Source organism: Palaemon carinicauda, chromosome 4, assembly GCF_036898095.1.
Source record: "Palaemon carinicauda isolate YSFRI2023 chromosome 4, ASM3689809v2, whole genome shotgun sequence".
NCBI lineage: Eukaryota > Metazoa > Arthropoda > Malacostraca > Decapoda > Palaemonidae > Palaemon > Palaemon carinicauda.
The window spans coordinates 87,207,935-87,221,241 of NC_090728.1; the positions used below are offsets into that span (position 1 = coordinate 87,207,935).

The 13,307-nt window shown below is 44.3% G+C and overlaps 1 protein-coding gene across 1 annotated transcript in view; it reads right to left on the reverse strand.

Annotated features, from left to right (window-relative positions):
* The window catches only part of garz (Sec7 domain-containing protein garz), a 329,166-nt gene that overhangs the window by 48,570 nt on the left and 267,289 nt on the right, over nucleotides 1-13,307 (reverse strand). The window contains exon 15 of the mRNA XM_068371820.1: nucleotides 870-1,106. Coding sequence (XP_068227921.1) covers nucleotides 870-1,106 — 237 coding nt within the window. The remainder of the gene's footprint in view (nucleotides 1-869; nucleotides 1,107-13,307) is intronic.

Genomic DNA, 13,307 nt, shown 5'->3' on the forward strand with positions numbered 1-13,307 from the left:
CTGTATTTTGGGTCGCGTTATAACGGAAAATGTATGGTGTTTACACCCATCCTGGTTTTGATTTTAACCTTTTTTCAAGTTATTATAACTTTAAAGCATAATAAATGTTTGATTTATTTACAAGAACAATTTGACATTATAAAAAAGATGCAGTATAGTACATAGAAAGTATTGGAAATGGGTAGTAAACACGTTTGAATAGGCAAGTTGCTGGCTGCCATGGCCCCAATAGAATTATTTCTGTTAGGTGTGTTTCAAAATATGCGTTTTCCATTTACACGAGGTCATTCATCGACCAAATTCTCGCGTAATTCGGGACCCTACTGTGTGTGTATATATATATATATATATATATATATATATATATATATATATATATATATATATATATATATATATATACATATAGATATATATGTATATATATATATATATATATATATATATATATATATATATATATATATATATACATATATATATATATATGTATATATATGTATATATATACATATATATACATATATATATATATATATATATATATATATATATATATATATATATATATATATATATATATATATAGTTAGCTAAATCACAGGTGTGTGAGTGGGAGTGGTAGCAAGCTACCTCCCCTACCCCCTCTAATTAGCGGTGTGGGTAGTTAACCCTCGCTAAATTTTAATGGCTCAACATTTCAGCTCTGCCGAAAGTATAACCCCTAATAAATAGCATGGTTTGTATTCCAAATTAGTTGCAAACTTTGTATCAAAATACAAGTCTATTTAAGACAATGGTTTATTTAATATGATTTCTTTTGGGGAGGGAGCTTTCATTAATAATACTGTAAATATAAAAAAACTTACCACCTGCTGTCCTAAAGATAGTAGCGTAAGAGGAGGTGGATTTAACACAGAGTTTGTAAGTAAAAGAGGAACTGTCATCTCTGGTGTCTGAACAGGTACAGGAGAGTCTTTCAGTTCTTTAGGAGCAGTGTGACCAGGAGGATAAGGATCAACTGAAGCATTTGGATCAACCATAAATGGTACATCATTCGACTGACTGAACAGTAAAGACGTTGGACGGTACAGAGAAGCGGTGTCCTGAAAAATAAAAAAAAAATATTCAATAAGACTTATCTCACCACATTATTGAGTGTAAAATAACTAATGACTAAAATTAATGAACCTCTTACGAGTAGCAGCACAAGCAAAAGAATAAAATGGAGCAAAGAATGAATGACAATAGACTCAAGAAACATAAAATGCAAAAGTAAATGTTTTTATACAAGTACTGTATGTATGCAGTTACAAAAAAAAGTAAAGTGGTACTAAAAAAATGTAGACAATGTTGTGTAAAAAAAAGAAAATAAAGAAAGAGCCCTTGTCCAGATACAAACATTCCAATCTATTGCTGCAGGACTCAAGAGGGCATAGAAAAAGAAAATTATGACATTAGGCACTGAGTCAACCAAACAAGATTCCATTTTGAATCTTCATCAAATATTTGTTAAATAAAATAAAATTCATATAGGCTTCTTTAAAAGAGATAATTACCACAAATTGTTTAAACATTTACTAGCTCGATTCTTCAAAGAATTTAGTAATGCTGATGAAAGAATCAAGTACATATTGATATTAGTAAAGCTAATACGGGTTCTCCTCACTTAATGATGTAGAGTACTAGTTTTACGACAATGGCTTTACGACCATCCGATATTCGTTTCACAAAAATCTCTCAAAATAATGATGCTCATGGAGTGCAGTGGCAGCACAGTCGAGAGTGTAATTGCACGCAGCTGTGTACGGTAAGTTGCAATGAGGCGACTGGTAGTGCAGCCTCCATCTCATCACCACTCACATGGTCTCCTCTGCGCATCACAGAGTCACTATGTTGTGTAGTATTTTTTTGTTTTTGATACTTGTATATCCCTCAAAATATCAGAAAAAAAGAAAGAGTACTACTTCTGAAGGATCTGCTTCCAAAAAGCGAAGAAAATCTATTGATATCAACAAGAAGCTCAAGATCATCAAGCAACATGAAGAAGGAAAGAAAGTCAATTAGTATGGGCTTAGCGCATTCTACCTAATCTACTATACTAAAGGACAAAGAACGAGAGAAAGAGACAGCAAAGACTGCAATAGGATACAATGCTTTGATAAAGAGGCAGTGAAGCCTGATACATGAGATGGAGAAATTGTTGGGCATTTCATTTAATGACCAAATAAGAAAATAAATGCCTATTAGCCTTAATATAATTCAAAGTAAGGAGCTCAGCATCTTAAACACGCTCAAATCACGTGAGGAAAGAGAAAGAACATGCACAGAATCTTTTACGCCAAGCCATATTTGGTTCAAGCACTTGCGTCGACGACTTAGTTTGCACAATTGTAGTATTTATGGTGAAGCAGCAGAAATATTTAGCAGTGTTTTGGATAAGTCAATCACCCAGAATAAATTTTCAACGTAATCGAGACTGGACTATTTTGGAAAAAATTCCACAAAGAACGTATCTCCACAAACAGGCTACAAGTATGCCTGGGTTCAAGGCAGTCAAGGATTGAGTGATGTTTTTTTTGGCAGAAATGTTGCAGAGCATAAGTTCAACCCTTCTTCATTTATCGCTCCCATGTGAACATGCACACAATAACAGTGTTTTATTGAGCAGACAGTAAGGCATGGATGACTCGAACATTGTTTGAGGAATGGTTTATATACTACTTTACACCAGCAGCAAGAGAATCCTACATTGAACTCGCTTAATGATGAATTCGCTTAACAACAGGGAGTACCTGTAGTACACTATGACCATCCAATGTTGTAAGTGTTTTTAACCTTTCACCTTGTATTGGGGATAGTGTCTCTATCAAGAGACTTCCATTTTTGGCTGCCCTCCACATAAAGTGACTACAGTATTTCCCTGTTAGCTTTGAAAACATTTAAATGCTCATTTCTTCCGTTTTCAAATTCTTAGATAAATTTTTTTTTCATAATTGACTACTTCATAGTGACCAGGTAATACTTCTACTTTTCTATATCTTTGTGTACTGTCATCATTTCTCACACTCTCTCTCTTCTTCTCTAGTGTTTTCTTATCCTTCTTTCCATAACGCATATAAGATTCCGTTACAATGTTAGAACTCGAGTTGGAGCTGTCTGTACCGAGGTCCATGTTAGTATTTTCCAGGTCGTCAACAGAGGGGTGGGTTTTTTTGGTAAGAGCAAGCCGGGTTATCTACCTCTTATCGGAGGATGTCAGTCCTCCTATCTCATGCGACCCAACACGAGAAGAAGCTTCAGCGGGGACCAGTCCTCTATAAGAGAGGGGCTGCCTCTCTTTAGGTGGGCATACACTGGTCAGTGGGGGTGGTTAGCCCCTCCCACCGTCAACTCCAATGCCTGGCGTCGCCCATTACCCGCAAATATGGGTGACTTAAAACCGGAACACTGGAGCCCGACTCTTAACAGACTTGGTCTGCACCCAATGGGGTCGGCCAGAGGGTGATGGCGTCAAAATTGGCACAGGTTAAGATGGAATGCCGTCCATCCCACACTGTGCCAAATCCAAAGCATCATCCAAAGTATAATCGAACATGCAAAAGTCGTCAACAATATCGAGCCCAAAAGGAAGAGATGGGAGAAAAAAGAAATAACAAAAAGTAAAAGAGAAAGTGCTGACTGATTTAGTTGGATCGACAGCTGGGTACCGAGGTCCAGTGGGAAGTAGCGTAAAGCAACGTTTTTCTCGAAATAAATAGGGATTTGCTTTTGGGGCAGAGCTCTTGCCTAGACCGGAAGCGCCTCGGCACTGTCGTTCACAATGCATGCTTTATTTAGTTAGCCAGGATGACCTTCCAGGTTTTATAGCTTCTATCTTATTAGCTATTTAGTCTTCATTGCTAGGAATTAGTTATATTATGCCGTTAGTACTCTTTAGATTCGGCGTATGCATAGCCGACTTACTGTTCCTAGGCCCCCTAGCCTAGAAGCCTTAGGTTACTTTCACGCATGATATAATAAGTGTTCCTGGTGTTATTTAACTTAAATGAAGATAATAGGCAAATTATACATATAAGATATTTTGATTGCATATGATTTCCTCTTCAATGGTAGTATACCAAGAGTTTCGATGAATCAGGTAGTCGATCTCTATGCCACTAGGCTAGTAGCCTAGTGGCTTTAGTATACTTTCCCACATATCCCCGGTTACCTTTATGTATAAGGTAATCTCTTCCTCCCTCTGCAGTTAAGGTCATTCGGTAAGGTTAGGCTAGGATATTTCTGCCCCTTTCCAAACCATGGCTGATGACTTTGAGTTTGGGTCAGAACCTCAGAGTACACATGGCTGATAGGCATAGGGGGCCTTGCCCCCCTAGACTGCACTTGAATGGGTCTGAGATCCCCTTCACCCTGTAATCTAGCGACTAGTCCTGAATTTGGAGATTGTGGGGCTGAAGGATATGAATATCCTTTAGCCTAGCTTAGGCTAGCATGGATATTCTGCTTCTTTATAGTTTAGGACGGCTTGATGATGCCAGTCCCTTTACTACACTAGCCCTCCCTAGGCTGGAGAATGTACTCTCCCTATACCTAGGATGAAGTTAGTTCAGAAGCAGAATTCCCCCTGCTGCCTAACGAGGACGGCTCACACCGGCTCCTCACCCTCTCCTTCCATGACCCTTCCACCCCCCCCCCCTCACTGTCCTTTGGTGATGGCCTAGCCATTATACCCCTGTCCGCTGTCCTACAATCCCATCTAGTGCCGGCGGGTTGTAGGGCCAGCCGGGTCTTTTGCCTGTTGGGTCTAATCGTTCAGCTTCCCTCTTACATACCTCGCTGCGGGATTGCTGTTTCGGCGAGCCTAACTGCCAACAGAAACACCCCTCATGACTTTAGTGTTTTCTTCAGTCCTCCCTTGGACTACCATCCGCTGCCCCTGTCCGTCTGTCACCGACATAGCTGCAGATGAATGGAAGTCTGATCACTAACATGCTCTCCCCTTCCATTTGAACCCTCCTTCTAGAGGAAGGCAGAGTTGGGGTGGCTTGCCGCCACTCCTTCACTTCCCTTCACTCGCTTTTCTCTCTCTATGGGCTTGCCGGCCACCAACCCTGCCGGCAGAAGGCAGGTAGGGTTGGTGGTCTGCCAGCCATTATCTCTCTGTTACTGTTAACTCTGCTGGCGGCAGCCGGCAGTGTACGCCTAGGCCACTACTCAGTCCCATTGTATGATAGCTGGGCTGGTGTGCCTTCAGCCGGTAGCCCGCCGACTGCCGACATGCTGCTGGCAGTTCGAAGGGTCGCCGGAAATTCGGCAGACCGCCGGTGCCACAGAAGGCTTCTCCACTATCCATCCACATTGAATGATGGCCAGGGCGGCGTTCCTTCTGCCGGCGACGTGCCGGCGGGCTGTTACCTGTTTAAACATTGAGTTACAGTGCCAGCTGAGCTATCCTGAGTACTAACTTTGCCGGCGGCATGCCGGCAACGACTATTGTATGAGAATATACAATAGCCAGTACATCTGTAGTATTGCTATACAGTATACCTCAGACAGAAAACTATAGTATATATTTATATAATAGATACTTTTTCCAACATACTCTGTGGATCCATGCGCAGTCCCTTGTTGAGACCTAACTGAAATGATTTCCCCCTCTTCTCTATGCCGATTGTTCATCAGCCCCTCCAATTCCCATTATTAACTTCCTGGAATTACGTGTCGTTTACACGATTCTCCCCTCAACGGGTTAAAATCTTCCATCGGACCTCCAACAAAGACGTCCTAGGATTAATAATGAGAAAGGTCACAGCAATTGGCTGGGTGGGATTCACAAGAATGTTTCTTTCCTAATTCTTTTCCAGCTTACCTATCCTAAGCTTACACTAAGAAAGGATTTAATATTACAATAATTAATATGAATTTAAGTCTATTGTGATAGACTCCAATATACTCCTATTCCTTTCCTCTCTTTACAGGAGTACGTCCAGTGTGAGAGTGCGTTTTATAGCGTACGTCGCAGGGACTTCTATGGTCATCTGGGGTGCCGGACGCACTCCTGTTGTTCCATTACCAAGGGGTCTCTCAAGTACTGGGACCCACAGGCGTGCACAGTGTGCAAGGACCTGTTACCTGAGGGATTTGAGTCTTCCCAGTCTGCGGAGTCAAGGGATACCGCTCGGGAGAAACTACGCAAGTGGGTGCGTGGTTTCCAGAAGAACGCCACGAGGCCTTATCTTCCCAGCGAACGCATGAGGGCCATACTTTTCCTAGGGCATCTATGGATGCCGTAATCCCTCAACCTCACCCTGAGATCCCATGCATACAGCTGACGATAGACTCGGATGTCTCGGATGCAATGAAAGACATCCACATTGAAGATGATAGGATGTCGGAGATCTCAGAGGACACCGAGAAGGACCTTTTGGCCGATGGCCGAGAAGAGGAGTCTGTGGCTCCAGAGTCAGAAGAGGAGGGTGTGGCATCCCTCTCAATGCCGTCGATTCCAGCCCCGGAACCGGTACCTTCTACCTCGTCCACTCCCCTTCCTACAAAGTCTGACGATACCATGGGTGCCGTCCAGGCCATGATGGCGATCTTCAACGAGAAGATCAAGCAGAGGGACGCGGAGTTAAGAAGGAGCTTCTCCGCCTGTCGATTCTACGAGGGTCTCAGAAGAGACTCAACATCAAGGATATTCCCTCCTGCTCAGAGATCAACCCATGGAAGCATGCTGAGTACATGCCTATCACAAACGGGAAGATAGTCATCTTGGACAAGCTGGGCGCCATTCCTATTGAAGATGTGGAATTCTGGCCGAACTTCGACTTGTACCCAGACTTTTGTTCGTCTCAAGACGGAACTGGCTTCCAAGGAAGAAACGGAGCCTAAAGAGCTCATCGTCTTTGACCACTCTAAGGCTCAGGCGCTGTTCCCCAGCTGCCTGAAGGAAAGGGGCTACACCAACTCCAAGGTGCCGGCCCTAAGCAAGAAACACCCATCCTTTCTTGCTCCCAATACTATGGTTTTTCCCTTCGCGGAAATATCCTTCAGGGCAGTACTGAAGGCAGTGGAAGCGGTGAAGCCTTGCCCTACCCTAGAGGAGTGTAGGCCCCTCTCCCTTGCTCTGCCACCTGACGATAAAGACTGGAAGGCCATCCAGTTGACCTTCTCAGTCGGGAAGTTAGAGGCTGACATTGCTGGACGCCAGTTCAGCGAGAACCTCCCCAAGCTATCCAATTTCCTACTCCGTAGGGAACAGGATACAAAGGAGAGACTGGCTGCTTCTCTCTCTCTCCATGTGTCCATGGAGACAATGGCCGGTGAGCAGAAGACCCCGGACATGTTTATGGTCCTCGCCAAGACTCACTTGGCGACTCTGACAAAGGACTTCTACAGTTTTGTCAGGGCACGACAGGCGTGCAGGGAGTTCGTGTTCGCATCTGCGATGGTCAGGCACGAACCCAGGAAGTTGATTTCTTCCAATATATGGGGTAAGGATCTCTTCCCCTCTGATTTGGTCAAGGAGATTGTCGACAAGGCCGCCACGGAGAATAGGAACCTTCTCCAGAAGTGGGGTATGTTGGCAAAGAGAAAGTCTTCTCCGGATGAGGGTCCCCAGCCTAAGAAGTCTTCAAAGAGACCAAGGCTGCCAACTCGCCCAGCAAAGCGACAATTTCCCGTGACCGCAATGCCACAGCTAGTGGCGCAGGCCCAACCCACCTTCCAGCTGGTGCCCCAGCTAGTGGTGACTCAGTCACCAGCCTATACTCCAGCTTACGAGAGGCAGTCTACTACCTTTCGTGCGAGGGCTAGAGGCTCAGGAAGAGACTCCTCTAGACGTCCCTCCAGAGGGAGAGGAGGTAGGGGGGCAAGCGGTCGAGGAGGCAAGTCCTCCGGAAACAAGAAGCAACGAGTTACTTCCGGTAGGAGGAAGACTCCGTCTCTTCCAGGATCATTGGACATTAGATCCCTGGGCCCACAGCATCGTCAAGAATGGACTAGGCTGGAGCTGGAAAACATCACCTCCAACATTTCCACAATTCTTCCAACACTCCACCCCCGTTCTGGAAGAATATGTCCAAGAACTCTTGAACAAAAGGGTGATCAAGAGAGCAAAGTCCATCAAATTTCAGGGGAAGGCTGTTCTGTGTTCCCAAGAAAGACTCCGACGAACTCAGTCATCCTGGACTTGTCCCCTCTCAACAAGTTCGAGAAAAAACAAGTTCAAGATGCTAACCCTTCAGCACATAAGGGCCCTACTGCCCAGAAAGGCATACAGTCTCCATAGACATGGCAGACGCCTATTGGCACATCACGATGAATCGCCACATCTCCTCCTACCTAGGATTCAGGCTTCAAAAAAGAAAGTACACTTTCAGAGCCATGCCCTTCAAGCTAAACATAGCCCCAAAGGTCTTCACGAAGCTTGCCGAGACTATCGTTCAACAACTACGCCTACAGGGCGTCCAGGTAATGGCCTACCTGGACGATTGGCTGGTGTGGGCAGCATCGGAAATGGAATGCCTGCAAGCATCCAAGAAAGTGATCCAATTCCTGGAACATCTAGGATTCAAGATCAACACCAAAAAGTCTCGACTATCTCCGGCTTAGAATTTCTAATGGCTAGGCATACATTGGGACCTACAGTCACACCGTCTCTCCATTCCGTTAAAGAAGAGGAGGGAGATGGTGAGGTCTGTCAAGAAACTCCTCAAATCCAAATGGATTTCAAGACGTCAACAGGAGCGCGTGCTTGACTCCCTCCAGTTTGCTTCTGTGACAGACCCAGTGCTGAAAGCACAGCTAAAAGATGCATCAGGAGTCTGGAGAAGATATGCATCAAACGCTCAAAGAGATCTCAGAAAACCACTCCCGTCTCGGCTTCGGTCACTCCTCAAGCCTTGGTCGGAGGCCAGCAAGTTCAAGAGGTCAATGCCTCTACAACTGCCTCCACCCTCAGTTACCATCCACACGGACGCATCGCTGGAAGGATGGGGGGGGTCACTCCCACCAACGCAAGACTCAAGGAACTTGGTCCTCCCTGTTCAAGACATTTCACATCAACATCTTGGAGGCCATGGCAGTCTTTGAAGAGATTGTCTCCTCATCCCTCAGCCCACGTGCGACTGACTTTGGACAGCGATGTAGTGGTCAGATGTTTGAATCGTCAAGGCTCACGATCGCCTCAACTCAACCAAGTGATATTAGCCATCCTCCGCCTAGCGGAGAAGAGATGGCACCTATCAGCAGTTCACCTTAAAGGGTTCCGCAATGTGACAGCGGACGCTCTATCCAGGATAGCTCCGATAGAATCAGAATGGTCCCTAGACGCAGACTCATTCACCTTCATCTCACAACAAGACCCGGAACTGCAGATCGACCTCTTCGCAACGAGTGACAACAAGAAACTTCCTCGATACGTGGGCCTGTACGAGGACCCTCGTGTGGAAGCAGTGGACGCCATATCGCTGGACTGGAACAGATGGACCAGGATTTACCTGTTCCCTCTGCCCAACCTTCTGCTCAAGGTCCTCACCAAGATGAGATCCTTTCAAGGAACGGCAGCCCTAGTGGCTCCCAAGTGGCCTCGGAGCAACTGGTTTCCCGATTCTGGAATTACAACCAAAGCAGATTCCACTGCCAGAACCAGTTCTGTCTCAACAAGTTCAGAAATCGACTGTCTTCACTTCATCGCAGAAAACCAGAGCCCTTCATCTCATGATTTTCTCTCCCTTGGCGTAAAGAAAAGGTTTGGAATCTCGAAGAAAAGCCTAGACTTCTCGGAGGAATATAAGTCAAAATCTACCAGAAGGCAATACGAATCATATTGGAAGAAATGGGTAACCTTCGTCAAGGCAAAGAATCCGAAGGAAATCTCGATGGATTTCTGCCTGTCTTTCTTTATCCACCTTCATGAACAAGGTTTAGCAGCCAACATGATCTCTACGTGTAAATCTGCCCTGACAAGACCCTTGCTATATGCCTTCCAAATAGATCTGTATAACGAAATCTTCAACAAGGTCCCGAAGGCCTGTGCTAGACTCAGACCAGCAGTCCCACCGAGACCCATTTCATGGTCTGTCGACAAAGTGCTACACTTCGCCTCAGGCTTGGACAATGAGACTTGCCCTCTGAAAGATTTGACCCAGAAAGTTATTTTCTTGTTTGCTTTAGCCTCAAGGGCTAGAGTTAGTGAAATTGCGGCATTATCTAGGGAAGAGGGCCACATCTGGTTCGCTGACACGGGCGAGCTCACCCTCTTTCCTGACCCAACGTTTCTCGCCAAGAATTAATTACCCACGAAAAGATGGGGTCCCTGGAGAATCTGCCCTCTGAAGGAAGATGTCTCTCTGTGCCCTGTGGAGAGTCTAAAGGTCTATCTTCACAGAACTTCAGACTTCGGGGGAGGACAACTCTTTAAAGGAGAAACATCGGGGTCAAACCTGTCACTTAAACAACTAAGGGCGAAGATCACCTACTTTATTCGCAGAGCGGTTCCTGACAATACACCCGCAGGTCATGATCCTAGGAAGGTCGCCTCTTCCCTGAACTTTTTCCAGCTAATGGACTTCGAGAGTTTTCGCTCTTTTACTGGAAGGAAGTCATCCAGGGTGTTCTTTACGCACTACGCGAAGCAAGTGCAAGAAGTTAAGCGATACGTGGTGGCGGCAGGTAGTGTTCTAAAACCTGCCACTTAGTGCTGCGAGGAACAGTGAATTTTATGGGACTTAAAATTCTAAGGGGTGTATATGTTGGCCCTAGGGCACAACATAGTAGTGATTGTCATCGTGATGACGATATGGACTGTTCTAATATATTAAGGTGATATAATATAGACTGAACACTTAGTGCCGCGTGTTTTTTACACAAGTGTATATTGAGACATTCTCAGAAAGACATTACAATTCCATACGGAAATTGAAGTATGTGGCAAGTTTTCCTTTTCAGGTCCTACAAATATTTCTGTTTATGTCAATGTGCCTAGGTTATCTAATTGATTTTCAATTACAATATTACATATTTTCTTTACATGTATGTTCAAATTCACATTATTACATGTATGCTCATCCTCATTCATTTTAAATAAATGTATAATGGTTTTTATGCGTCTTATTTTGCCCTAAAACATTATAATAAAGCTATGTGAGAGTATTTTTCTACCCTTCTTCTGCATGATGTGTTTAACAATAATGCTACCTTTGTTCCTACGCTTATGCAAACCTTTCCAGCAAAATGCAACTTGTTCCGACACTTGATACAAACTCGAGCTACCGACATGCAATGAGACCTGCATGTCCCATTTGATGGCTGGGTGGGCTCAGTATAACATGCAACTTCGAGACTTTTCTCGAGTCTGGTTTGACTCTTCCCTGTAAGGGGCAGGAAGCACTAACATTCTATATGTTAAGAGGATATGACTATAACGGTGTTGTCATAGGTCTCTTAGGTCCTAATGACCAAGGAAATACTGTCTGGAAGTCAAAGGCACAACTGGGAAATCCACGATACATTAATGCTCTGGTAAACTTCCATCAGGACGACATGGCCTGAGCCCAAAAAACGGAAAATCTATTTTTGGGTGAGATAGCCATGTCGTCCTGATGGACCCGCCCTCCTTTCTATGAAAGGCCTTAGCAGGCTCCCTCCCTATCTTACTGTATCTGGAGGTACTGGCCGAACGCTAAAAGGAATGAAGATGGCGGGCGGATGCTACGTCACCCAAGATGGCGGTGGGTATGACGTCATCCGAGTGCCCATAACAGTAACGGAGGAGGAGAACTTTGTAACGGCTCCTCCCTAATCTTGCCACTTCTTCCCCCTCGAAGCGTAAACGCTATATGGGGTGCAAATAGCTATGTGGCGTGTCAAGAATACGTCCCGTTTCTATGCGATATCCTAAAAGGCAACTTTAGTGACATTCGCGCCTGAAGTTAGAATTCTGGAGACCTTTAATTTAATTCTCTGAGAATATCCACTGTAGTCAAATATACCCGAGGAAGCTACTGAAGGAACCTTCCATCAGGACGACATGGCTATCTCACCCTAAAATAGATTTTTCGCTTCGCTCAAAGTCAGTTCTTTTTCCTAGGTCAAAATCCATTTTCTTACACAAACAATTTGTTGGTAGTAGGTTGGTCAGGGCATCGTTGACTGACCAGACAGTACTACATTGGATCCTTCTCCCTGGTTATGACTCATTGTGCCTTTTCTTACACATACACCGAATAGTCTGGCCTATTCTTTCCACATTCTCCTGTCTCCATACACATAAAATCATCGAGATTCCAAACAATTCTTTTTGCTCAAGGGGTTAACGAGGCCAGACGACTAATGCCGCTTTTTAAGGACAGGACAATGACATTCATACCACTTAATAAGGTGTCTTGGGACATCTCCAAATTGCACAGGATTTTTGCCTCTGGCCTTTGGCTTTGCAATGCCAGGGCAAATTACCCTGAAAATTAGTGTTTTCCAAATTCTATCTCATCTCCTCCCTTGATAATTAATATTAAGACCAGGGATTACTACCCTATATAGACCTGATATAAACCTCCAATAATATGAGGAGTTTTTTCTAAAGTAATTTTTTTGCTAAATGTGAATTATTTTATTATGGTAAAAAAGGGATTTTGACGATTATACCAGAGAAAGATAAAAGCATGGAATGCAGAGGTTACTACCCTTGCGCGAGCACCTTGTGGGTGTCGTGTATAAAGCAGAGGCGCGTGAAAGCCACTATTCACAGGCTGTCTTCCATTTAGCTAATTCCTTCGTCAAAGGGATGGGCCGATACAGAGGCACCAGCTACGCTACCAGAACCACGCCACCGACGCCCCGACGCGAGCGCCATCTGAACAACATCCTTCTGTACTGAACATGATGGCTTGGAAAGGAAAGGGTGGGATCGTACAAAATAATAGGGAAGGGTTTCACCGAGTGCCACAGGTCTCTGCCCAGAAATAGATTTTTCCTTCGTCAAAATCCCTTTTCTGGGTCGACCTGTGGCGGCCGGTGAAAATGTACCAGAGAATGCCTTCCAAGCCCAATAATAACTAGTAACCTAATGCGGGGAGAGAAAAACACCATGTAAGGAAAACCATATATTATATTAAGGCAAGTAAGCATAAATCATAAACTAGCCAAAGGACATAGTGAGCGGAAGGCTAAATAAACATGGTAACAAGGAAGCCTCCGAGTATCAGAGCACAATATGCAACAAAACTGACATGGCTAAGAATAACCCAACACTAAAGTTACGGTAAACACAATAATAGTTATAATCATACTAACTAAACATGTAA